Genomic DNA, 27243 nt, shown 5'->3' on the forward strand with positions numbered 1-27243 from the left:
TGGGGGTCAGGTGAGCAGACGCTGGAGGAGAAGCAGGCCTGGTGCAGGTTAGGGCTGCACTGCCCAGCGGGGCTCAGGAAGCTGAGTTCAGCAGGAGGACACCCCCTTGTCCCTCCTCCCTGGGGTGCTCAAACCAAAGAAAAATAGCTATTTAAAAAATAGGGAACTTGATGCATGGCAGAAGCCAACATAATATTGTGAAGCAATTTTCCTTCAATTAAAAAATAAAGAAGTTTGGGGGAAAAATTAAAATGATAAAAAAATAAGGACTTCCTTGGTGGTCCTGTGGCTAAGACTCTTCACTTCCAATGCAGGGGGCCTGGGTTCAATCCCTAGTCAGGGAACTAGATTCCACATGCCACAACTAAGACCCGGTGCAGCCAAATTAAAAAAAAAAAAATTAAAGAAAAAAGCCATCTCATAAAAAAAAACAAAAAAAGAATGCATAAAGTGTCATTCCTGATATTCTATTTTAAACAGCCTAATTGAATGTTAGAGTTGAACTATAAAGAAGGCTGAGCGCCAAAGAATTGATGTTTTTGAATTGTGGTGCTAGAGAAGACTCTTGAGAGTCCCTTGGACTGCAAGGAGATCAACCTTACATATTCATTGGAAGGACTGATGCTGAAGCTGCAATACTTTGGCAAGGTGATGTGAAGAACCGACTCATTAGAAAAGACCCTGATGCTGGGAAGGATTGGAGGCAGGAGGAGAAGAGGGTGACAGAGGATCAGATAGTTGGATGGCATTGCTGACACGAGTTTGAGCAAACCTGGGGAGATGGTGAAGGACAGGGAAGCTTGCTGTGCTGCGGTCCATAAGGGTTGCAAAGAGTTGGATGACTGAACAACAATACAAAAATACACATTTTTAAGACAAAAACAACTACAAAAACTAGACCAAAGCCATCAACCAAATAGACGTAAACTCAGAACGAACACACGCCTAGAGCACCCCAGAGGTGCCACTCAGCATCTCCTGAGCCCCCTGAGGTCACCATGTGACCTTCGGTCTCTGGAGCTCGGCCCAGATCACGTGGGGCTCGGGCACTTACTTGATCATCTGTGGCACCGTGACCTTGGAGTTCTCCTCAAAGGCGTTCATCATCAGCCCGTTGCACCGGATGTTATCCACACACTGGAGTCAGAGAGAGGGCTCTCGGTCAGAGCCTCAGTCTCCATGATGAGACCCAGGCCTGGCAGGGGCTCTGCTCAGTGAGGGTTCATATGCCCCCACCTGACACAGGGTCGAAGGGCACCATCCAGGCAAGGGCAGGGTCAACACAGAGCATCCTGTGGATTCTGGCCAGAAGTCAAGTCCCCAGCTCAGTGACTTTTGGGGACTTTACTTGACCTACTTGGGCCTCAGTCTCCCTATCTACAAAATGGGGAAAATGATTCCTACACCCACTCCCCCGGGGTGTTTGTGAAAGTGAAAGTGTCTCAGTCTGGCCATTCTCAGGGTGACCTCTGAGGTCCAACTTCAAGGATAGGATCAGATCACAGTGATCTGGGTTCTCTCTCCCTAAAGGCCAGCTCCGTGGGGCCTCCAGCCTCCTCTGTCCTCTGCCCACTGCAGGGCTCTTGTGTAGGTTCCAGGCCTTGTACCAGAGACGTGAATGTAGTAAATGCAGGGAACCAACAGGGAGCCCAGGAACCTGGGGTTCTCAAACCTGCGCTATGGATGTTCTGGATGCAAGGGGCCCCCACACTGACAGGAGGCCTAGAGGCCTAGGGGGAGTAGACAGCTAGCAGGGCTCAGCCTTGGATGGGGCTGTCCCTGTTGATACCTGCGTCTTTCCCATTAGGACCCTGCAGCTGCCCCTTCCTCCAAACAGCGCAGGCATGAAGGAAGGGACCACCTGCCTCAGGCAGAGGTGATACCGCTCACCTGGCTGATGTCACTAGTCCACGCCGCCTTCTCCTGTCTGGACGAGGCCACGAGGATGACCGTGAAGGGTGGTGAATCCTTTGGCTCCACCCCGATCTTGAAATCCAAGTGGTCTACATCTTGGCTGGACCCTTTGGCTTCCAGTTTCAAAACAGAGTTAGCAGGATGAGTGCGGGCCTTTTTTGAGTTGGAAAACAACTGCATGATGCCTGCCTCACCTGGTGGTGAAGGCATGGCATCGCTAGGGCATCAGGCTCTTGCTAGCTTCAGAACTATATTTTTGTCTTTTCTGGATTCATGCCTTGGTATCTTTTTATTTTTTCCCAAACTTCAAGCTTTTTACTTTGTATTGGAGTATAGCCGATGAACAACAGGTGACTAGCAAAGGGACTCAGCCATCCATATACATATATCCATTTTCCCCCAAACTCCCCTCCCATCCAGGCTGCCACATAACATTGAGCAGAGTTCCCTGTGCTATACAGGAAGTCCTTGTTGGTTATTCATTTAAATATAACAGTGTGTACATGACCTTCCCAAAGTCCATAACAATCCTGTTCCTCCCAGAAACCGTAAGTTCATATTCTAAGTCAGAACTCTTTTTTTCTTTTTTAAGGTGAGGAATCCCCATTTCAAAGATGGTAGGACTGAGACCTAGAGTACAGAGTAGCTTCCAGCCACACAGGGACAGCTCTGATTCCGTGTCAGAATAGCTTTTAGGATTCCCCAGTTGACTCTGCTCTCCTAACCCCAGTGAGGGGCTGAGGTCCCCAGGGAGGACTTTCGTAAGACAACCCCACCCCACTTCTGGGCAGGAGTTAAGCCGGGCCCTTCTGCTCTGCATCCTGGGCTTCCCTTGTGGCTCAGCTGGAAAAGAATCTGTCTGCAAAGCGGGAGACCTGGGTTCCATCCCTGGGTTAGGAAGATCCCCCGGAGAAGGGAAAGGCTACCCACTCCAGTATTCTGGCCTGGAGAATTCCATGGACTGTATAGTCCATGGGGTCGCAAAGAGTCGGACACGACTGAGTGACTTTCACTTCACTTCACTTCCTGCTCTGCCAAGGTGATCCAGGGGCCAGGTGGAGAACCTTAGATCTTGAGCTGTTAGGGACTGGGCTGGACATTTATCTCAGCTGACAGGTTCGCAAAGCCAAAGTAAATCCTGGGTATTTTTATTTCTGCTCTTAATCTGTAGGGCTCCTTGAACTCTCTTTATTTGGAAAGACTAAGATCACAGTTCAGGGACTCCTTCCAATGCCTCTGCATTCACTGGCCTGAGTGTTACGGAGGGCCTGCTACAGCTCTGGGCTCTACTTGCCACTCCATGTGGTGACCTGGGGATGTGATGGGTTCAGCTGCTCGGAAGTGGGGTGTCTGCATGTCAAGTTCTTGGGGCTGTGTCTCTACCTTTCCTGGACTTGGAGGGAAAAGGGCTTGGGGACTGATGTTTCCACTGGGGTCTGGACTGGCTGTGGCCAAGACTGAAGACGATCATGCTGGTAAGAGCCTCGGGTGAACTGCTATAGGTTTATTCTTGCCTTGCGGGGGCTGCTTGGCTCTGCCCTGGGTGGAGTGTCATGAAGGGTGCAGAGATCAGCTCCCTGGGGCTGACCAGGGCATGCGTGTGTGTATGTGTGTGTGGATGAGGCTCCCAGCTCCCAGCAAACCCTGAGCCTAAGACCAAGCCAGGACTAGAATCTGAGGTCCTCAGACACAGCCCCGCCCATGGAGCCCCGATCTGGAGAAGGGCAGAGATGGCCCATCCAGCTGGTGTACCGACAGGGCAGGGATCCGGAGCCTCGCTGGGGAGTCACGAAGCAGGGAGACGAGGAGCAACTTGGGTCCAATCGAGAGAGAGCAGTGACCCCACCCCTTAACCCTTTATAACAGGCCCACCCCCCAATTCTGATTCCCCGGGAGACAGAAATCCACAGACAGCCCCATGCCAAGGCTTTCCAGGCACTTGGGGCCCCCCTACCTGGCCCTTCTGGTGTGCTGAGGTCCCTCTCACATGCTCCCTTCTCCCTGAGTCTTGTTTCCCATCCTGGGTCCTGGTGCCTCCAGCCTCACTGCAGGGGATGGTCCCCTACGCCCCCTCTGGTGGGAGCACGTGTGTCCCTGAACACCCCACCTGTTTGCACTGGAGGACAGGGCTGGGCCTGGCACCTCCCTGGCATCTTCTGGCTGTCCAATGAGCAACGGTGCATGCAGCATATGGATGCATTAATGAGGGATGCTCTCTGACACGTGGGACCCCCAAACCCAAGGGCACCAAGTCCAGGGACCCAAGGAGCTTGGAAGGAACCAGGAAGGGGGTGGAGGTGGTCACCCACTGGGCCAGGGAGCTCCTTCTCTAAAGACCCAGACTAGCCTCTCCAGATCCAGGACAATGACCCCCGAACTTCAGCACCCTCCTCTCCTCCCATAGCCTGGGCTCTACCTCTGGGGGTGAGAGTGTGTGATCTGTGTGTGGACACACTGGCCTGCAGGCAGCCTCACACTCACCTTCTTCCTCCGTGCTCTCCGGCTCCTCCAGCAAGGTGCAGTCAATGAGGGATATGACTCCGTTCTGAAAAGAGCGGGGCCACCTTGAATGGGGGGGGGAGAGGCTCTAGGTTCAGAGTTCCAGAATGTCAGTGTGAGGAGGGACTCTAAAAGCGACAGACACGCGACACGTGTATGTGCACATCATAGCCACGTGGGTTTTCTGGTTTTAAAGTTGAAGAATTTTATCTTCATATAAGGAGCCCAGGGACTTCTCTGGTGGTCCAGTGGTTAAGACTTCACCTTCCAATGCAGGGGGTATGGGTTCAATCCCTGGTCGGAGAGCTAAGATCCCACATGTCTCTTGGCCAAAAAACCAAAACACAAGTGTCACTAATGGTAAAGAACCCGCCTGCCAATGCAGGAGTCATAAGAGACACAGGTTCAAACCCGGGGTTGGGAAGATCCCTTGGAGAAGGAAATGGCAACCCACTCCAGTGGTCTTGCCTGGAGAATCCCCACAAACAGAGGAACCTGGCAGGCTACAGTTCATGGGGTCATAACCAGTTGGACATAACTGAAGTGACTTAGTACATGACAGAAGCAATACTGTAACAAATTCAGTAAAGATTTTAAAAATGGTCCACATAAAAAAAAATCTTAAAAGAAAATTAAATGTTAAAAAGAAGCCCAATGAAGTAGCTCAATTGGGATTGGCTCAGAGATGCCTTCCCTGAAGAAGGGTAAAGGTTGGGCTGGGGATGGAGAGCTTCCATGTTCACTTCTTGTCTCACAGCAGCTCCGAGGCACGACCTGGTAGTCCCAAGTCTGCAGAAGTTTGAAATCCCTCATCCTAGGCTAATAAACGTCCATCTAGTCAAAACTATGGTTTTTCCAATAGTCATGCAGGGATGTGAGAGTTGGACATGAAGAAGGCTGAGCGCCAAAGAACTGATGCTTTCAAACTGTGGTGCTGGAGAAGACTCTTGAAAGTCACTTGGACAGCAAGGAGATCAAACAAGTTAATCCTAAAGGAAATCAACTCTGACTATTCATTGGAAGGACAGATGCTGAAGCTGAAGTTCCAATATTTTGGCCACCTGATGCGAAGAGCCAACTCATTGGAAAAGACCACGATGTTGGGAAGGACTGAGGGCAGGAGGAGAAGGGGGCAACAGAGGATGAGATGGTTGGATGGCATCACCAACTCAATGGACAGGAGTTTGAGCAAACTCCAGGAGATAGTGAAAGACAGGGAAGCCTGGTATGCTGCAGTCCATGGGGTTACAAAGAATTAGACATGACTTAGTGACTGAGTATGCACGCAAACTGGGGCTTAGTAAGGTCACCCACGGGTAAGGAGCAGGGCTAGAATTTGAGTAGTGCTCAGATTCCACCTTTACCAGTATGCTAAGAGACTTTTAAAACTCAAACAAATAAATAAACAACCCCTCAAACCAAAATAAGAGAAAATGAACAAACACAAAGGCATGTGCTTTCATACGGAAAAGCTGCCTTCAAGTCTCCGGTCCAAACCACCCCTACTGACTCCCACCTGCTGGAGGAACCATTCCTCCAGTCTGGACAGAGATCTTCCTAAAAGAAATTCCAGAGCTAATAAATAATGAATGCTTTCCTCGACACACAATTTGGTTGAAACTGGAGTATTCTATGTTTGTAAATTAATTTCCCCCCATGCAGCCGACCAACTAATTTGTCGACATGTTAACATAAGCAGTAGGTTCCCTGAAGCCGTTGCTTGATCTATTAGCGCTGTAGGAGGCTACAGGCCAGGCGTCCAGGGTCTGGAAGAATGGTTTCCCTGATGTTCTACTTTAATTAAGGGCTCCTTCTGGCCCTCTCCAGGCCACAGCGTGTTCAGACTTGAAATCTGCTGAAGCGAGCCTTCATGGGGATGAACACAGTTTGGGGAGGCTGTCGCTACAGAGGCAGGGGCATCACAGCTCCCAGAGCAGGTCTGTGGGCACCTCCCTGCATCTGTGCATGCCTCTGGTGAGGACAGCCACCCTTATTTCAAAGCAGATGAGGAAGTGAGGTATGGACCGGCACGGGAAGTGTCTGGGCTCACACAGTGTAAGAGACAGAAGTGGGATCAAATTCTGAGCTCTCAGCAGTGGGATAGCCATGTGCCGTGTTGGGGAGTGGTAGCTTCTGTCTGGGGTGCTGGTGGGGGGTGGTGAGTGCCCAAAGGCATTAGGAACGGCTGTCTGAACTCCTTTTTGGTTGGAAATGAGAAAAAGGCTCTGGGTGCTGCTCTGCCTCAGCCAGATGTGACCATCCTCCACTGGCCCCTCACATACACACATGGGACTTTTAAGGGCTTATCTGGGGACTTTCCTGGTAGTCCAGTGGTAAAGAATCCTGCCTGCCAATGCAGGAGACACGGGTTCAATCCCCGGTCCAGGAAGATCGTATGTGCTTCAGAGCAATAAAGCCCGTGCACCACAGCTACTAAGCCTGTGCTCTAGACCCCAGAAGTCACAACTGCTGAGCCCATATGCTGCAGTTACTGAAGCCTGTGGGCCCTGGAGTCTGTGCTCTGCAGCAGGAGAAACCCAGGCACTGCAACCAGAGAGCAGCCCCAACTTACCAAAACTAGAGAAAAGCCCATTCTCAACAACGAAGACCCAGCACAGTCAAAAATACATAAATTAAAAATAAAGAAATAAAAATTTAAGAAAGAGCTTCTCTGAACCCCCTGGCTCCGCTGTCCCAGCTCCCAGCTCTGGGGGCGCCTTTGGGCATCTTCGAACTCACTTTCCCATTTCCCATGACTTCTCCAGTAGAAAACCCATGAATGGTTCGCTCATTCCAAGCTTTCAGTTGGACCAGTCAGCGTGTGTGTGTGTACACTCGAGCGTCTCTGACACCCCTGCCCACTGTCTGGGCCCTGGTCGGGGTCGGTCAGCGCCCCCCGGTCAGTGCAGTGTCCGATCTCCAGCCCCGGCAGCTCCCCAGCCCTGGGCATCCCTACCTTGGTCAGGTGAAGCTTTCCGCCAGAGCCTCTGGTGCAGATGATCAGGTGCTTAGAAAACAGGAAGCACTGCCTCTCGCCCTCCTTCTTCAGGGACAGGGACCCCAGGCGCCCCCTGGTGATCTTGCCCTTCTCAGACATGGGCACCTGGATGAGGGACCCTGCGGACGGAGGAGAGGCCCAGAGTCCGTCTCCCAGGACGACCTGCGCCCCTGAGCCATTGAAGCTGCACGTGGGCGGCGATGCCAGTGTCCACGGCAGTGGGACAGGGTGACCCTGGCTCTGGGCAGCAGGCAGCTGACTCAGACAGCCCTCCCCGGGGCCACGTGGTGGGGTTCGGGGGGCGGGGGGTGACGAGAGAGGCTCCGTGCCAGAACTTTGACCCACCCAGCCAGGGCCAGGGCCTTAGAAAGAAAAGGAACCCTGAAGGACATGGCCCCTAGGAGGAGAATGCAGCGCTAGGCTGGGGCCTGGGGGTGGCAGGAGACTGAGGAAGTGGGGAGCTGGCTGTGGCCTAGAGAGACTGATAAGACTAAGTCCCTGCTGCCGCATGCAGCCGCTGCAGACGTGACCAACTGATCTCAGCGTCTTCTGCTGCAGAGTCCAGTCCCACCTCCTCCGGAAGCCCTCCCGGACTCTCCCTAGTCCCGCTCTGGGCCACCACTCTGCCTCCTGCCTACATTCATCACTGCAAGGACCCCCTTCCTTGTATCCTCAGCCCCTTTCCTTTGCACATTCAGCTCTGGAGGGAGGGGCAGGTTCTACTCTCTGGGCATCCCTGGAGACCTGAGTTGGACTGGCATGAATAGGGCCGGCATCCACGGGGGTGGTGAGACAGAATAAATAAGAGAGGGCTTGCTAGGCTTCCCGTCTGGTCTCCAGGTCCAGCCCAGCCCCTCAATTTGGGCACAGCACAGCTCAGGGGAGTGGGTCACAGGCTAGGCTGGCTCTGGGCTCAGCAGGTCCCAGTGTGGACCCAGGGGCTCAGAACAAACTCCCAGTAGAGGGGGTTCAGGCCAAGGGCAGCAGGGACCAGTGACAGCTGCTCAGGCCAGCCTTTCATGTAGTCAGAGACCTCCAGGACTAGATGGAAGGAAGGAAGGAAGGAAGGAAGGCTGAGGTCCATCCTGAGGCATCACCTCTGGGCATGAGAGCAGATACTGAATTTCCCACACGCCGTCGAATCTGAACTAGCTGACCTTAAAGGCATTGTGGCTTTAACATCCTCAAGTTGGAAGTCAGTCCCTTGGGCCCCAGAGAGCTTCACCCCTCCTTCTCACTAGGGCTGAGCCTCTCAACAGTGTTCCCACGGTCAGCTGAAGCCCAAGAGTGAGGGGACCACACCCAGAACCACTGTGATCACGGCCTCCCCAAGAGGCCGAGGAGGCCAAGCACAGGACAGAGGGACTGACCCTCGCCGATGCCACCTCGACACTGCAACTGCTTGTGACTCACGGGGCCAGTCAGAGCCTGGCCTCATCCTCCAGCCGCTATTCTCTCCCTCAAAGGACATGTCGGTGTTTACGATGGTATACAGTAGACAAACCAAGGCCATCTGGGAAAAATTGTGTTTACACCTGGAGACAAGGAAACTGTGGAAACTGACAATATCAGCATCTATATGTATAGACACCGCCATCTACATATAGCTGTCGCATTTCCCCCGGCAGGCCAGGAAAACGCCGCAGTCATGCCGGCAGGCTTTAGCACATGGCAGCCGAGCCCACTGATGGTGTCCCCGAGTGTGGCCTGCCTCCCGCTGCTGGGGCCCACCTGGCCGGGGATGGGTGGGGGACGCAGGGTGCAGAGGCCATACCTTGTCTCACAAAGGTCTGGCTGGTATCCAGGAGGATCTCGCAGCCTTCAATGATCATGCGTTCAATGGCCAGGTTTTTCCGGATGTTCTCGGTCTCACTGACTTCATCGTGCATTATCCTGTGAGGATGAACAGTCAGAGACCAGCGGCCCCCACCTCCCAGGGAGGATGCAATGCCGGGTCTCTGGCTGGACCTGGGAAGAGATTCTTGGGTAGAACTTGTGGTCACCAAAGGTGAGAGAGCCTACACACACGGAGAGCCCGCTGTGTGTGTGCACTTTACAGGCGCGGGCTCCTCTAACTCTCCGACAGCTCTGGGAGGCTGAGAAGATGGTCTGACCCACATGGAGAAGAGTCAGCAGAGCTCCTGCCTCGGGGAAATGCGCTTGTTTCTCCCCTCTGCACGTTCTTTTAAAAAGATTAATTAAAATTTGAAGTTGGAGTACGGTCGCTTTAGCGATATAATAATCTGAATCAGCTATTTGTCGTTGTTGTTCAGTTGCTCAGTTGTATGTGACTCTTTGAGATTCCATGGACTGCAGAACACCAGGCTTCCCTGTCCTCCTCTATCTCCCAGAGTTTGCTCAAACTCATGTTCATTGAGTCGATGATGCCATCCAACTGTCTCATCCTCTGTTGCCCCCTTCTTCTCCTGCCCTCAATCTTTTCAGCATCAGGGTCTTTTCCAATGAGTCATGCCAAATAGAAGGGGGAAAATGTGGAAACAGTGACAGACTATTTTCTTGGGCTCCAAAATCACTGCAGACAGTGACTGCAGCCATGAAATGAAAAGACACTTGCTCCTTGCAAGGAAAGCTACGGCCAACCTAAACAGCATATGAAAAAGCAAAGACATCACTTTGCTGACAAAGGTCTGGATAGTCAAAGCTATGGTTTTTCCAGTAGTAATATTCGGATGAATCAGCTATACACATACATATATGTCCCTTCCCTCTAGATCCTCTCTCCCACTGCCCCAGCCCACACTCTAGATTATCACAGAGCGCTGAGCTAAGCTCCCCGTGCTATTCAGCAGCTTCCCACTAGCTATCTGACGTGCTAGTGTGTATATGGCAACGCTACTATCTCAGCTTGTCACACCTCCTTCTCCCCCTTGCACACTCTTTATATGGTGGTTTCCTTAATGTTTGGGTTCCAGAATGACTTATTTTTGGAGCACCTGGCAATCCAGTTGGCTCAAGGAAAGACTGACTGCAGTTTATTTCTATAGGCTCCAGCACGACTAGGAGGTTTAAGCAAGACAGTTTGCCCTTCATCTAAGAACACTTGCAACTTTCTGTTCTGGTTCTGACTGCTGCAACACTGCTCCTCTCCACGAGGTGGTAGTACTTAACTGCTTCTTAAAAATAGCATTGGTGGGAAAAGGTAGGATTGAGTTAACAACTTTGCTAAGACCCTCCATGTGTTTCCAGGAGTCTTAGGAAAGTAGTGAATATATATATATATATATATTATATATATATATATATATATATTTTGAAGGAGGTCTGGAAAAAGTACCTCACCTACTCTAAGGAAAGTACAAAGCCTCTTCTTTTGTTTGTTGATGCCTGAAATTCCACAAGTAAAACTACTCAGAGAGCTGACGAGTATTCAGTGATTAACAGAGTTCTCTCGTAGACATGATCCAATTCAAACCCCATAACAATGAGAGATGATATGGGTGGAGCTGGAGCTGTGAACTGGGAATCAGTGTGATTGATACTGAATGCATTACTCAACTCCTCGAATACTTAGCTTCCTATTTGTAACTGTTGGGGTGAGGACGGAAAATAATGCACTGCATGGGCTGACCTCATGCAACGACAGGTGCTTGAATTATCAGGGCTGCAAAAATGTTATTGTGAAAAAAAGGTGATATATGATAAAAACTCGTCATTTTTGCCGGCTATCAGACTGGGGCATCGAGATGGGGTCTCTGCCTTAGAAACTTTGGTTTTCTACCCATCCCACCCCTACCTTCCCAGCAACGCCCTTCTCTTTCCAGGCCTTAGCCTTCTTCAGAAAAACACATGGGCATGGGCCAGGGAGGGACCTTTCAGGAAGTTCTGTGGATGGAAGTAGCCATCCTTCCTCCAGCCTCTAAAAGTACTTCACTTTTGGAAGCAGCCCAAGGCAATCAGAACCCTCTCTTGCAGAGGGTGGGGGATTGGCTGAAGAGGCTAGAGGTGCTCAAAGTGAGGGGGTGGACTCCCTGGCGGTCCCGTGGCTGAAACTTCACAATCCAATGCAGGGGATGCAGGTTTGATCCCTGATCAGGAAGCTAAGATCCCAGGTGCCGCCAGACTCAGCACAAAAAACCCAAACATAAAACAGAAGCAATAGTGTAACAAATTCAATAAAGACTTTAAAAAATGGTCCACATTAAAAAAAAATCTTTGTTGTTTAGTTGACAAGTCGTGTCCGACTCTTTGGGACCCCGTGAACTGTAGCAAGCCAGCCTCCTGTGTCCATGAAATTCTCCAGGTAAGAATACTGCAGTCGGTTGCCATTTTCTCATCCAAGGGGTCTTCTGGACCCAGGGATCGAACTTGGGTCTCCTAAGTCTCTGGCCCTGGCAGGCGGGCTGTTTTACCCCTGAGCCACCTGGGGATGGCTGTTAGACGTGTATAAATTGCAGCAGCTCAGGGTAAATGGCAGACTCAGGCTGCAGTCCGGAGAAGGCAATGGCACCCCACTCCAGTACTCCTGCCTGGGAAATCCCATGGACGGAAGAGCCTGGTAGCTTGCAGTCCATGGGATCGCTAAGAGTCAGACACGACTGAGCGACTTCCCTTTCACTTTTCACTTTCATGCATTGGAGAAGGAAATGGCAACCCACTCCAGTGTTCTTGCCTGGAGAATCCCAGGGACGGGGGAGCCTGGTGGGCTGCTGTCTGTGGGGTCGCACAGAGTCGGACATGACTGAAGTGACTTAGCAGTAGCAGCAGCAGCAGGCTGCAGTCTGTGATGGGGGTGCCTAGGTTAGGGAAGATGGTGGACTCTGGGAAGGCGGCCTAGGGTTTCCAGGGCCTGTAGCTCCTGGGGGAACTGGAAGTGATGAGCTGGGTTATCCTGGAGCCTAGGAGTGAGGGGGTTCAGGAGAGGAAGTGGGACAATGGCCCCCAGAGGTGAGGGGTGCAGGGCTCTGAGGCTGGCCAGGGAGAGGCTGGTTATCTTCCAGCTTCTAGTCAGGCTGCAGCTTTCCTCAGGCCCCAGGGAAGGTGGGAGGAGGATGAAAGGGCTGCTCTCACTTGGGAAAACCCTCTTCTGTGCTGCTCAGGCTGGGCTCAGGACCAGGTGCAGGTGAAGGGTGGGGGGACAAAGGAAGAGCAGTCAGTACACCCAGCACCAGGGGGGAGAGGGGACCGGGGTCTTGGGCCAAGTTCCCTGGCACCCACGTGCCTCCTGTACCCCTGCCTGCACTGGGCCAGGGCATCCCGCAGGGTCCAGGAAGTCACAGGGCGGGAGGTACACATCTTCTCCCCGGGGAAGAGTACACTGTACTGACTCCCTGGGGCCCGAGAGAACTGGGGTCCACACCCCACAACGGTTCTGTTAGTCTGCAGTCACGCCCTGCTTACACCTTCTCCCGAATTCTTCACTGTGGGGTCTGTGCCCTGCCCAGTCCAGACTGGTCCTCCCTCTGCCCAGCTGCCCAACAAGTTCCACTTGTTGAACTCGGGAAGCTGTTTAGGGCTCTGGGTGGTAGGCGGGGCTCCAGCGGGGCTGGTGGCTGAGCCCTACACCCTGCAGACCCATCCGTCTCTGACTATAAGGCCCCTCCTCACCTCTTGGCCTCCACTGGTGGATGCCCCAGGGCTCAGCCTTTGGTTCATACCTCATTCCTGCTTAAACACACTCCCTTGGTGATCTCATCAATCTTGTGACTTTTTAAAAAAATTTTGGCTGCACCACCTGGTATGCAGGATCTTAGTTCCTTGACTAGGGATTGAACCCACACCTCCTGCAGTGGAAGTGCAGAGTCTTAATCTCTGGACCGCCAGGGAAGTCCCAGCTGGTGACTTTAAATACCATGTCTGAGCTGATGACCTGTTCCATCTTGCCTCCCTAAACTCCAGACTCAAACACCGACTCTCCCTCCTTGTCATCTCCACTGCTGTCGTCCATCTCAGGCCCAACACCCCCCAAATAAAGCTCCCATGAAGCGAGGCAGACCCCTTCAACCCTGCCCCTCCAGAGGCTTCTACACCTTGCATCGTGGCAGTGCCATCCTTTAGGCTGCTCAGGCTCAGACTCCCTTTCGACTCCCATTTTCTCTCTCTGTCCTCTTACCTCATCCATCAGAAACTCTAGTGGGTTCCCTCTTCAGGAAACTAGAGTCTGAAGCTCCTCCCCTCCATGCCGCCCCACCCCCACAGATGGGGAATCCCTCCCCCACCGCCTGGGTGTGGCATCCCTCCTCCCTGGTCCCTCTGCTCCTGTCTGGGCAGAGACTGCACTCCAGGGACTGAGGGAGAGCAGGGGAGGCCCTGACTATGGGGCTTCGGCCTGTGACAATGACCCAACCATGGCCTGTCCATCCACGGACATTGCCTGCTGCTGAACAGAGCCTGGGATACATGAAGGCCCAACACTCGGGACCCCATGGAGCTCCTAAAGCCACAAGCATTGACATATTGATGCTGGAGAACCAAGGAAATGGGCAGAGAGTGTCTGCGAGTCCCGGAGATGGGCCCACTGACCGCCCAGGCCCTTGCTGGGCCCCACCTGTGCCAGGGACAGCAAGCCACCCATCCCATCTCGCCGGTGCCCACCTGGACTGGAGCTGTAAACCCCTCAGACTGCTCCTGGGGATTCTGCCTCCAGGTGGGACAGGCTGTAGGTCCCAACCCCTCGAAATCTTAAGCAGAAACGTGAGTTTTGGCCATTTGGGCTCAGTGAACTCCTGGTGGGGGCACCCTCAAGCCTGGGTCTGCCCTATGATAGGGGGACCTGGGTTCCCTGGTGTGGGGACCCGCTGCAGGGTTTACCTGGACAGCTCCTCCAGTTTGGACTTGGCATAGTCCAGGCTGTTGCGTTCCACGTGCTCATGAGGGGTGTGCGCCAGGAGCTCGTGCAGCGTCAGGATGTACCTGGGGATCTGCGGGGGGAGGGAGGCAAGGCAGGAGAGAGGTGGCGATGAAATGAGAGACAGGGGAGAGACAGAGCCCCTGAGAGGGATGGGGGAGCAGAGACAGGGGTTCTCAGCACCAAGGACCTCCACTGCACTTCTGATCTCAGACTCTTCTGATCTCAGACTTGGAGCCAGGGTCTTGGGTGGGATGAGCCCCTCCACCCCAACCCTTGGCCTGCCCTGCAGGCCTGGCTCTCTGCGGGTCGCACCCCTCCTGATCCCACCGCCCAGCCACCCACGTGCGCATGCACCCTGGTAGGGCGGCAGGCAGGGTGGCGCACCTGGAACATGGGATAGGTGAGGAAGGTCTCCAGCGTCCTCTCCTCGCAATCGGGCTTGGCCTCGTAGTGCTTGAGCAGCTTGTCAAAGTCACGGTTTTGCTTGCAGTGCGCCAGGATCTGCAGGCTGTACTGGTGGTTGCGCACGAACTCCTGGTAGATGTTGAGCATGGGCAGCAGGATGTCGAACAGGTCGGCTGCAAGGAGGCGGGGCTCAGCGGGCAGCGGGGGCACCCTCGGTGTGGGGTGAGGGGCTGACGCCCTCCCCCAGGCCCTTGGCCTCCCCAGCCCCGCCCGGGAGGTCCCAGAGAAACCCCCTGCCTTTGGAGCCGACCCTGGCCCCACCGCCCTCTCCTAGGAGAGACAGGCGGGCTCAGGCACTGGGATCAATCACATCAGAACCACAGGGTTTAGAGCCCTATCTAGTCTGACACCTAGAGGGCCAGAGAAAGCAGGTGTGGAGGGTGCTGTGGGGTGCCCCCTGGGCACCTTTTAGGACACAGGTGCTTCTTCCCTGGTTGTCACTAGTCCCAGTGGCTGTCAGCTGGGTCCTCCCTGCGTGGGAACTGCTCTCCACTGTAGGAAGCTGCCCTGCACAAGCTGGGCCCACGACAGTACGGGAAGGCGGTATGAAGGCCAGCCCCTGCCTTGACTGGGGACGTCTCTGAGGGGCCACCTGGGTCCCAGAGCGCCTGTGGGGTTGCCTTGGCCTCTGTTGTAATTACATCCCCCCAGTGCCCTCCTTCCTCCAGGTGGCCTCCCTCCCAGAGTGTCCCATCTGTGACTGGGACCTGTCAGAGGCCACAGGGTGAGTCAGCAGCTGGCTTGGAACCAGGTTTCCCAACTCCCTTGTTCCAGGGCTTTCCACCCCATGACATGCTTTCCTGAGTCTCTGTCCCCTCACCTGTGGGTCCCCTGTCCCTGCCCTCCCAGCTCTGCAGCCCCTGCTGGCCCATCAGTCTCAACCTCCTGGGTGTCTTAGCATCGTCCTTCCAGCTCTCAAAAGCCCAAACCTGCCCTTCAACACTTGATAGGATGGGATGGAACCTTCAAAACAGGGGTCCCCCAACCTCCGGGTCAGCACCTCCTATCATATCAGTAGCAGTTTTAGATTAGAAATAAAGTGCACAATAAATGTACTGTGTTTGAAACATCTTGAAATCATTCCTCCAGTCCTGGTCCGTGGAAAAACTGTCTTCTATGAAATCAGTCCCTGGTACCCAAAAGGTTGGGGACCATTGCTCTAAAACATCAGCTTGCTGCTGCTGCTGCTAAGTTGCTTCAGTCGTGTCCGACTCTATACGACCCACCAGGTTCCCCCGTCCCTAGGATTCTCCAGGCAAGAACACTGAAGTGGGTTGCCATTTCCTTCTCTAGTGCATGAAAGTGAAAAGTGAAAGTGAATTTGCTCAGTTGTGTCCGACTCCTAGCAACCCCATGGACTGCTGCCCACCAGGCTCCTCCGTCCATGGGATTTTCCAGGCAAGAGTACTGGAGTGGGGTGCCATTGCCTTCTCCAAACATCAGCTTACTAACCCCATTAAAGAGAAAGACCATGCAGCTAGTGATGATTATACTAAGTGAAGTAAGTCAGACAGAGAAAGACAAACTCCATATGATATCACGTATATGTGGAATCTAAATATGACACGAACTTATATACAAAACAGAAACAGACTCACAGACTTAGGGAACAGATTTGTGGTTGCCAAGGGGGAGGGGGATGGGGGATGAATGGAGTGTGAGCTTGGGTTTAGCATTTGTAAGTTTTTATGTGTAGAACGGGTAAACGAGAAGGTCGTACTGTATAGCACAGGGCTTCCCTGGTGGCTCAGTGGTAAACAAGCTGCCTGCCAAGGCAGGAGACACAGGAGACTCAGGTTTGATCCTTGAGTAGGGAAGATCTCCTGGAGGAGGAAATGGGTACCCACTCCAGTATTCTTCTTGGGAAAATCCCATGGACACAGGAGCCTGGAGGGCTACAGTCCATGGGGTTGCCAAGAGTCTGAGCATGCACACATCCAGTGTATAGCACGAGGAACTATATTCAATAACCCGTAATAACCATAATGGAAAAGAATATTACAAAAATAACATATTATAGGTATAACTGAATCACTTTGCTATACAATTGAAATGAAGACAATATTGTAAGTCAACTATACTTCAATAAAAGGAAAAAATTTCCTTGTAACAAACTCTAAGTGGGAGCTCTCATGCCAGGCATCCACCTGTCCAGTGGATCACCTCATCAATCCTTACGAGGACAGAAAGCACAGCCTTTTTCTTCTTTCTAGTGTGTGTGTGTATGTTTGCTTAGTCGTTAAGTCGTGTCCAACTCTTTGTGACCCTATGGGCTGTAGCCTGCCAGGCTCCTCTGTCCATGGAGTTTTTCAGGCAAGAATATAGGAGCAGGTTGCCATTTCCTCTTCCAGGGGATCTTCCTGACCCAAGGATCAAACCATGGCTCTTGTGTCTCCTGCATTGGCAGGCCTGTTCTTTACCACTGAGTCACCTGCTTCTTCTTTTGACCTTGGAGAAAATGGGTCTATTTGACCTGAGAAAAATAGAAATAGTGTTCACTCCCCATGGAAGTCTCCTGGCCTGTGGGCAGGGAAGCCTCTCCTGTCTCAGTGGTCCCTTCACCTTCCTGAGCCTTTTCCCTCGACTCCACAGCAGAAGTGACACAACACTCACCTTTTCCTGTTGAATTAGGTGGAAGGAAAATGCTACCCAGGGTGGGAGAGACAAGATGCGAGAGGCACTCCTAAACCTCACTCTCAGGAGTGAGGACTTGGAGAGAAATGTGACGGTAGGTGCAGAGTGGGGCGTCCACCACCCTTGTTTCAGCCATTCAGCCTCTGGACACCTATCTCAGGGAACTGCTCTCTAATATGGAGACCACCTCACACGCAGACACGATTGTTTCTAGTAACAGCAGAAAGGCAGAGCATCTTTAAGGGCCAAGAAGGGGGAGATGTCTGAGTAGACGGTGGCAGATTCACAGGGCCCTGGAGCACTACACAGTCATCAAAAAGTGTTCTTCAGCTTGAGAAAGTGCTTATGCAATAAGTTAAGTAGAAAAAAAAACCCCACAGTAAGATTCAAATTCTATATTCAGTATGTTTGCAATTATGTAAAATGGGAAAAAAACACACCAAGATCTATGCATAGAAAAAAGAATTGGAAGGAAACAAACCCAAGTGTTTACAGTAGTTATCTTTGGGAAGCAGAACTATGGCTGATATTTTTAACCATTTCCTTCTTTTCTGGATTCTCGAATTTTCTCAAACGGGTACATATATTTTATTTTTAAAAAGGAAAAACAGATAAACTAAAAATATATCACTTCCTCCCAGAAATGTAGCTTTTGCCAATTTGTTTTTCCTCCTCTGAGCCCTCTGAGGGTTTCTGGGAGTTTTTAAAGGGCCCCTGTGGTACATTCTGCAAGGACAAAAGTGTTGCCAGCTGGGATTGGAGCGGGGTGGCCACTGTAGATGGACTTCCCAGGTAGGGTGGGAATGGAGGGGCAGAGGACCCCTGCCAGGGCTGCTACTCACCCAAGACCAGCGTGGGCCAGCTGGAGATGCGGGCCTTCAGGCCTTGGTAAAAGATCTGGTGCAAAAACATGATGGTCTCGCTGCAAGAAAAAGCACAGGGTTAAGCTCAGGCCAGGACATCCTGTCCCTCCAAGCGTCCTCTCCCACAAGTTAAGGAAATCTTCTCAGGTGACTTAACCTGAAAACCAGTTCAGTGGGATGGACTATGTAATTTGTGGGGACTAATGCAAAACAAATAAGCGAGCCCCTTGTTAACAAAATGGTTAAAAATTTCAGGATGGGGCTTCCCTGAGGGTCCAGTGGTTAAGAATTCGCCTTGCAATGCAAGGGACACCGGCTGGATCCCAGGTCGGGGAAGATCCCACATGCCACGGAGCACCACGACTGCTGAGCCTGTGCTCTAGAGCCTGTGAGTCGCAACTACTGAAGCCTGCATGCCACACAGCCCGTGCTGCGCAACAATAGAAGCCACTGCAATGAGAAGCCCGTGACCCTCAGTGAAGAGCAGCCCTCACTCATCGCAACTAGAGAAAGCCTGTGTACAGCAACGAAGACCCACCACAGCTGAAAAAACAAAAAATTAAGAAAAAAATGGTCTCCAAAAAAATAAAGTGTATTTCAGGATGGTGACAGCAGAGCGTACAATTCAGAAGGGCTCTTCTCAGCATGCAATCAAATGCGGGTCAAGCTGGCTGAGAAGGGTAGTGCTCTGGCTGCTGGCTTCCCTAGCTCCCTCAAGTCCCTGCTGGCTGAGGGTGCCCCTGAGGGATCCTAGAGGAAGCTAGGGCTTTGAAGAACTCAGAGGAAAAGCCACTCAGAAGAAAAGTCCTCATGTTATGAGGACATGACAGGAGCTAGGGCTTGAGACCCACAGATGGAGGCTCGATCTGCTGCCTTTTGCCCCTTCCCACCAGTGTGACCCTGAGCAAGATGCCTAGCATCTCTGAACCACAGGTCCTTCCACGGAAAACACGGAGGTGAAATGTGGTTCTTCTGAAAGTACTGTGCATCTACTGGAGCAGAGTGATGCTCAGCAAATGCTAGTTCTCCACCAGCACCTTTTTGAATAAACATTAGAAAAGGGCAAAAAAAAAAAAAAAAAAAAAAAAAAGAGGAAAGGACAGAAACCCAGAGTCTCTAAAGTGCCTGCCTTGTCATCACCTGGAATGCTGGGGGTGCGCATAGTCTCATTAGGCCTCAGAGCATTCCCCAGACAGCCACATTTGCCATGGCCCCACTCCCGTACCCCCCTTCTCTGCCCACTGCTCCCCAACTGGCTGGTTCCAGAGAACAGCCAATCTGTGAGAACACAGAGAACCCAAGAGATGGGCCAATTTCTGCTCCATCCTGCAGGGCCCCCCTCCTCCTGTTCTTCCCTTGCTCCTGCTCATCACCCTGGCTCCTACACCCTGAAGACCTGGGGGTCTCCCCAGCATGTCTGGGCTTGCCTTGAATCACAGGGCAAGGCAAAAGAACCAAATATGCCAAAGTGTAGGGACTTGTCCCTGGTGGTCCAGTGGTTAAGATTCCGTACTTCCAAAGCAGGGGGCATGGGGTTCAATCCTGGGTCAGGGAACTAGATCCCACCTGTGGTGCAGCCAAAAAAAATTCTTTTTTTTTTTTTTTAACGTGCACTCCACTCATGGAAAGGGAAAATGAGTCCCAGAGAGGAAGCGTGAGCTCCTAGGAGTTGGGCCTCTGGGCCCTGTCTTCCCCTCTCCCTGGAACATTCTCTGTCTTTCTCTGCCGTATCACCACCCCTCCATGGCTACACTCTCTGCTCCCTCCCCAGGCTCTCCCAGTGCCCTGGGTGGTCACTGAGGCCCTGGTGTTTTCCAGCTTGGAGTGCTGTCACTGGGTGCTGTCCTTTCTCTCAGCAGTTTGTGCCCTGAAGGCAACCCCCACCACCGTGAGGTCTCATTCTTAGGACAAGAGCAAAGGATGGAAGGCGCTGGGGGGTCGCCCCTGGGCTGTGAGGCACAGGAGGCCAGTGAGGGGCCTGGACCTCATGTGCACGGAAGGCCTGAGCAGCATGGGGCTCCTGGACCCCAGATGGGTTTGGAATGCCCTGAGCACCCCCACTCTGCAGGGAAAACACACTGTCTGAAGAGGGAAAGAAAAGATGGAAAGACTGCAAGAGAAAAAGGGGTTGAGGGAGCTGAGAGGAGGGTGGTGGTGGTAAGAGAACAGAACACAGCGCCTGGGCTCTGCAGAGCAGTCTGTACTGATCACACCCCCAGGACGTTCAGAAGGGAGGGCTGGGGCCAGGGGGCCTTTAACAGGTGTCACTGGAAAAGATCCTGATGCTGGGGAAGATTGAAGGCAAAAGTAGAATGATAGAGGATGAGATGGTTGGATGGTATCACTGACTCAGTGGACATGAGTTTGAGCAAGTTCCTGGAGATAGTAGAGGGTAGGGAGGCCTGGCCTACTGCAGTACATGGGGGTCGCAAAGAGTGGGACACAACCGAGCTACTGAACAACAAGGTAGTGGAAACATTCTGAGTTCTCATTCCTGAGTGTGGTCCAGTCGTTACCGTGAAGTAACTATCATTTCCCTGAAGTCCCAAGAGAACAGGCCCCTAGGGGTGGTGACACAGTGATTTCTGGACTGGGGGCCCCAATTTGATGGCTGAAGTCATCTTCAGTTTTCAGGCAGCGGGTCTGCAACAGATGCACCTGTGACCAGGATAACTCTGCCTGTCCATGGCCCCTGAACTAGTTATTGAACAGATAAACAGGCACCATGCCAATCTGAAGAGGTTTAGTCATCCACATGGGAAGATCCTTTGGAAAATTCAAATGATACGGGTCTGGGGTGCATGGCAGTGCACAGAGGGGTGAATGTGGGCCCTGAGGTGGGGGAGGGTAGAGGTAGAAAGACTATCAGGGCTTCCTGAGGAGCCAGGCGGTGATGAATGACCCCAAGCACTGACAGCAAGACTCAGGGCCCCACTGCTAGGGAGCCCCCTTATACAGCTGCAGGAAACACCAGGGAGGAAACCCACCCTCTTAGATTCCAACAGGGCAAGGACTGGTAGAGTAGCACAGTAGGAATATGATAAACTGGGACTATAAAAATACAGTTGATGAAGGCTCCATTTTTCCTTTGTATTGGCCATTTGAACATCTTCTTTTGAGAACTGCCAAGTCCTGTCCATTTACTATTTTCAGTTTTATTAATTTAAACTAACTCTTCATGTTAAGTGTAAAATTGGACATCTACATTGCAGACTTTTTTTGTTTTCTCAGCTGTTTTCCACTGATTTTGTGTTTAGTGTCTTTTAAAGTTTTTCAGCCATGAAATTTAAAGATACTTACTCCTTGGAAGAAAAGTTATGACCAACCTGCTACTGCTGCTAAGTAGATTCAGTCGTAGCATATTAAAAAGCAGAGACATTACTTTGCCAACTAAGGTCCGTCTAGTCAAGGCTATGGTTTTTCCAGTAGTCATGTATGGATGTGAGAGTTAGACTGTGAAGAAGGCAGAGCACTGAAGAATTGATGCTTTTGAACTGTGGTGTTGGAGAAGACTCTTGAGAGTCCCTTGGACTGCAAGGAGATCCAACCAGTCCATTCTGAAGGAGATCAACCCTGGGATTTCTTTGGAAGGAATAATGCTAAAGCTGAAACACCTCATGCAGAGTTGACTCATTGGAAAAGACTGTGATGCTGGGAGGGATTGGGGGCAGGAGTAGAAGGGGACGACAGAGGATGAGATGGCTGGATGGCATCACTGTCTCGATGGATGTGAGTCTGAGTGAACTCTGGGAGTTGGTGATGGACAGGGAGGCCTGGCGTGCTGCAATTCATGGGGTCATAAAGAGTCGAACAGGACTGAGCGACTGAACTGAACTGAACTGAAAGTTTTTCTACTTTGCCATGAGGTATACCATTTTCTATCTTTTTTTTTTTTCCTGCTTTGAGCACGTCTTTTCCCACTCCTAGACTGCATACACACTCGTCTGTATTTTATTTTTTACATATAAACACTTAACTAGGGGACTTCCTTCATGGTCCAGTGGTTAAGAATCTACCTGCCATGCAGGGGACACAGGTTAGATCCTTGGTCTGGAGGATTCCACATGCTTCAGAGCAATTAAGCCCATGTGCCACAACTACTGAGCCTGTGCTCTAGAGCCCAGGAGCCTCAACAAGAGAAGCCACCACAAGAGAAGCCTGAGCACCACAGCTAGAGAGCAGCCCCTGCTCGCTGCAACTAGAGAAAGCCCACGCAGCAACGAAGACCTCAGTTCAGTTCAGTCCAGTCGCTCAGTTGTGTCCGACTCTTTGCGACCCCATGGATCGCAGCACGCCAGGCCTCCCTGTCCATCACCATCTCCCAGAGTTCACTCAGACTCACGTCCATCGAGTCCGTGATGCCATCCAGCCATCTCATCACCTAGCACAGCCAAAATAAATAAATAAATGATTTTAAAAATACTTAACTCCAGTTTACTTTGGTGTAGCGTGGGAATAAAAGATATAAATGTAATCTTTCTCTCAGTTTGGTTAACCAACTGCCCCATTTTATTTATCCAGTACTCCAGCTGTTTACCCTGCTTTTCAAAGCTGACTTTATTGTTACTAAATTCTCAAACATGTGTAAGTCTGTTTCTGAACTTTCTATTTCACTTTGATGGTCTATTGGCCTGTTCTGGCAATAGTGTCAGGCTGTTTTTGTTACTTTTAATATATTTATAAGCCTATACTATATTTTAATTAATGTAGGAAATGTTACTTTCATTGTTCCTTTTTCAGAACATGATTATCAATTTACATGTATTTATTCCTTCAGATGGACTTTAAAATCACTCTGTGAGGCTGAACTTCAATTGCAATTATATTAACTTTATAGCATGTCTTGGGTGAAATGACATATTTATGACATGGAATCTTGCCATCCAGAATGCTGGCCCATTTTTTGTTTTTGTACAGCCTGCACGTTTAGAAGGACTTTTATAATTTTAAATGGTTGAAAAAAAATCAAAAGTGTGTTTTATGGTAAGTAAAAATTCTATAGAATTACCATTTTAGCGTCCATCAATAAAGGTTTACTGTAACATAGCCACACCCATTCAACCGATCATTAAGATTGCCTAAGTCCACATGCTTCGGACAGAGACCATCTGACCCGCAAGGTCTGAAATATTTACCATCTGGCCCTTGACAGAAGAACTCTGCTGAGACCTAGTTTATGCGAATGCTGTCCCTGAATTGTGCAGTGCACAGTGAGGGCAACTGTATTCTATGGCCGTATCCCTCCCCACAGCTTATTTAGAGTGCAGCAGGGAATCTAACACAAAAGAAATCATTATTTAAGTGTGATGAATGCTACAAAAGAGGGCCCTGGAAACACACAACCAGGGAAGAGAAGCCGATGGGAACAAGGGGCATGGGGTGGTCGGAGACATCCAAGAAAAACATGAAGGAAGAGTAGGAGAGAGCTGTTATAAGGAAAACAAGGAGGACAGTAGGGTGGGGAGAATTTGAGGGAGAGGAAGCGACCTGTCTACTTGGGAAGCACTCATTTTTCCTGGTTCCCTTCTTGAGCCCAGAAAGGAGTGTGACTCACCCAAGCCGTTCTCAGATCCACAGGGCTGGGCTGAGGAGGAGGGCAGAACCAGGCCTCTTCACTCTTGCCCTGCCCTCTGCCCGTCCCTCCTCACTCCCCAGCCCATGCAGACATGACAAATGGATGGCAGCATACTCCCCCATGGAGCCTCACCATCCTTCTCAGCCTGGGACTCCCAGCCACCGCCGATCAATCAGAGTGGCATCAAGGTACCAACCATCTGTCACCCGGGCGGGATGTTCCCATCACGGGGCCATGCCTGTGGTTCCCAGCACATGTTGCTGGGCAATGTTTTTATTAAAGGGAAACAGTCCAAGTCTCTGTGCTCATTGTCTTGGGTAAACAAAACCTGCTGCAGGTGTTTACTTCAAAGATTGCTCCTCCCCTCTCCTCCACCCTCCGCTATTGTAGAAGCACACAATTAACCCCCTCCCCTGTTCCGTAGCACCCTCCAGGAATCTACCAGCCTGGAGAGAGGCCTCTTTCTTCTCAAGGACTTCTTTTAAGGAGCTCCGGCAAATGAAATCACCGAAGTAGCATCAGGTTTCTAGTGTGGCTGAATCACTGAATTCATTTTGGCCTGAAAGCAAACCCAGGGGGAAGTCACGTGTAGAAACGCCTTCTAGTGAGTGGGCTGGCAGCCTCTGCCCTTGGCCTGTGGCACACAGGGACCTCTGTGCTGTGGTCCAAGGCAGGGAGACCCCAGAGATTCACAGCACTTACGCAGCAAGAGGGGAGGCTGGGCTCACACGCAACAGAAAGTTCTCAATAGCGCAGAAGTGGGTGGGGGCGGTGCTTGCCAAGACCTGGGTTGTGATGAGCACGCGTTGGGGAAAAGGAGGATGGGGGTAAGCAAAGATCCAGCCCATCATTTAATAGGGCAGCAGGGGCAAGCAGAGGCCTTGATGTAAAACGGAACTGAATTAAAGTCACAGCCCACTGGAACCCTGAGCACATCCTATCCATCACCTCTCTGGGCTCTGATGCCAGCCTGATGGGGCATCTCCCAGGATCGGAAATCACTCGGGCCAAGTGCTCAGAGAGCCTGGCATGAAGCCGGCCCTGCAAAGCTTAATGTGGTGAGGGCAGTCCAGAACATTCAGTCATGCACAGAAGCTGTGAAGTGCTGCTATTTTTTAATGAAAAAATCAATCACACTGGTCTCTGCTCACACAAAGCAAAGTGGTTAAGACAGTGACACTTATACTGTCCTATGCACACAGTGGATCATGCAGTGAAGTGTGAACGATAAGAAGGCAGTCATGTTCAGGACTTCCCAACTGGTCCAGCGGCTAAGACTCTGTGCTTGCAATTCAGGGGCCCAGGTTCGATCCCTGGTTGGGGAACTAGAGCCCACATGCTGCAGCTAAGGGCCTGAATGTCACGAGGAAGATCCCACGTACTGCAGCTAAGACCCGGCACAGCCGAGCAAATACATTAAAATAAAGCAACTTTGTAAGGCCCAGTGATTCAGTTTCTACAAGGTTTTCTGAGGCTAGAAGCCGCTCCCCTCCTTCTGCTCCCACCTCCACTGTGCCCCTGTACTCTGACATCTCCACATTCATGAGGTCAGCCTGGTCCTTCTCCCAGCCACCTTCAGCATCTCAGCTCAACCTCTTAGAATCAGACCCGCATCCACTGGCTTCCCCATCTCCTCCCGGGTGACACACAAGTCCTTAAACTTGCTACAGCACCCTGGCAGGTAAAGGGGCAGAGCAGGGCCTAGGGGAGGTGACCCTGGGTCCCAAACACCTCTGCAGAACACTAGCTGGAACTAGTGAAGTGACTGAACGATGACTATGCTAAAGGAAGTGCAGCCGAACGAATAACCCGGAGCACATATAATTTACTTTAATTCCTAGATGAGAATCGTTTGTAAATAGCACTCTTGATGTTTTTATGTTTGTTGCTTTTACCTAGTTTACGCCATTTTATTGGCTACCACAAAGCTCCTTTAAGCCACTTCCTAAGACTGCCCTTTTCAAAAGAGGTGGACAGCAGAAGGGCAACTGTCAGCTCGGCCTTTTGAGGCACTACCAACCTCACACAAACACCCAAGGTCACCATTTGGGAAAGTAACCCTGCTTATTTAACTTATATGCAGAGTACATCATGAGAAACGCTGGACTGGGAGAAACACAAGCTGGAATCAAGATTGCCAGGAGAAATATCAATAACCTCAGATATGCAGATGACATCACCCTTATGTCAGAAAGTGAAGAGGAACTAAAAAGCCTCTTGATGAAAGTGAAAGAGGAGAGTGAAAACGTTGGCCGAAAGCTCAACATTCAGAAAACGAAGATCATGGCATCTGGTCCCATCAGTTCATGGGAAATAGATGGGGAAAGAGTGGAAACAGTGCCAGACTTTATTTTTTGGGGCTCCAAAATCACTGCAGATGGTGATTCCACCCATGAAATTAAAAGACCAAAAGTTATGACCAACCTAGATAGCATATTCAAAAGCAGAGACATTACTTTGCCGACTAAGGTCCATCTAGTCAAGGCTATGGTTTTTTCTGTGGTCATGTATGGATGTGAGAGTTGGACTGTGAAGAAGGCTGAGCACAGAAGAATTGATGCTTTTGAATTGTGGTGTTGGAGAAGACTCTTGAGAGTCCCTTGGACTGCAAGGAGATCCAACCAGTCCATTCTGAAGGAGATCAGCCCTGGGATTTCTTTGGAAGGAATGATGCTAAAGCTGAAACTCCAGTACTTTGGCCACCTCATGCAAAGAGTTGACTCACTGGAAAAGACTCTGATGCTGGGAGGGATTGGGGGCAGGAGGAGAAGGGGATGACAGAGGATGAGATGGCTGGATGGCATCACTGACTCGATGGATGTGAATCTGAGTGAACTCCGGGAGTTGGTGATGGACAGGGAGGCCTAGCGTGCTGTGATTCGTGGGGTCCCAAAGAGTTGGACACAACTGAGTGACTGAACTGAACTGAACTGAACCACTTTTATATGGTATGTGGGTAACGTGGTACAAAGCTGAACTCTAATGAGCCTGAGAATTCTAAAAATTTAGACCTGTTTCTTGATCATTATGACGATGCTATTAAGATAGAGGAATGGAACACGCTTGGTTTTTTTGTAGCTTGATTTATAACTTGCAAACATTTAATTAAACTCCTGTCCCATGTGGTGCCAGTGGTAATGAACCCATCTCTCAATACAGGAAACATTTAATCCAGGGTTTCTTAACCTTGGCTTGATTATTTTTATTGATTGATTTTTTTTCTGGCGCATAGGATCTTAGCTCCCTGAGCGGGGATCAAACCTGCACCCCCTGCAGTGGGAGCTCGGCATCTTAACCACTGGACCACCAGGGTATTGGCACGATTATTTCTGGTGGAATAATTCTTTGCTGGGGTCGGGGGAGTGGGGAACTGCTCTGTGCACTGTAGGATGTTGAGCATCATCTCTGACCTCTACCCACTAGATGCTACTTGCAAACTCCTCCCACAACCCCCTCACCAAGTTCTGACAATCAAAAACGTCTCCCG

At 51.1% G+C, this 27243-nt stretch overlaps 1 protein-coding gene across 5 annotated transcripts in view; it reads right to left on the reverse strand.

Moving 5' to 3' along the window:
* Nucleotides 1-27243, reverse strand: part of RASGRF1 (Ras protein specific guanine nucleotide releasing factor 1) — a 102903-nt gene that overhangs the window by 37941 nt on the left and 37719 nt on the right. For all 5 annotated transcript variants that reach the window (XM_042235136.2, XM_027957124.3, XM_027957122.3 and 2 more), the window contains exons 6-13: nucleotides 18161-18240; nucleotides 14604-14797; nucleotides 14180-14289; nucleotides 9186-9304; nucleotides 7370-7530; nucleotides 4396-4459; nucleotides 1891-2027; nucleotides 1055-1137 (exon numbers count right to left, since the gene is read on the reverse strand). In XM_042235136.2, coding sequence (XP_042091070.1) covers nucleotides 1055-1137; nucleotides 1891-2027; nucleotides 4396-4459; nucleotides 7370-7530; nucleotides 9186-9304; nucleotides 14180-14289; nucleotides 14604-14797; nucleotides 18161-18240 — 948 coding nt within the window. The remainder of the gene's footprint in view (nucleotides 1-1054; nucleotides 1138-1890; nucleotides 2028-4395; nucleotides 4460-7369; nucleotides 7531-9185; nucleotides 9305-14179; nucleotides 14290-14603; nucleotides 14798-18160; nucleotides 18241-27243) is intronic.

The sequence above is a fragment of the Ovis aries genome, chromosome 18, assembly GCF_016772045.2.
Source record: "Ovis aries strain OAR_USU_Benz2616 breed Rambouillet chromosome 18, ARS-UI_Ramb_v3.0, whole genome shotgun sequence".
Classification (NCBI taxonomy): Eukaryota; Metazoa; Chordata; class Mammalia; order Artiodactyla; family Bovidae; genus Ovis; species Ovis aries.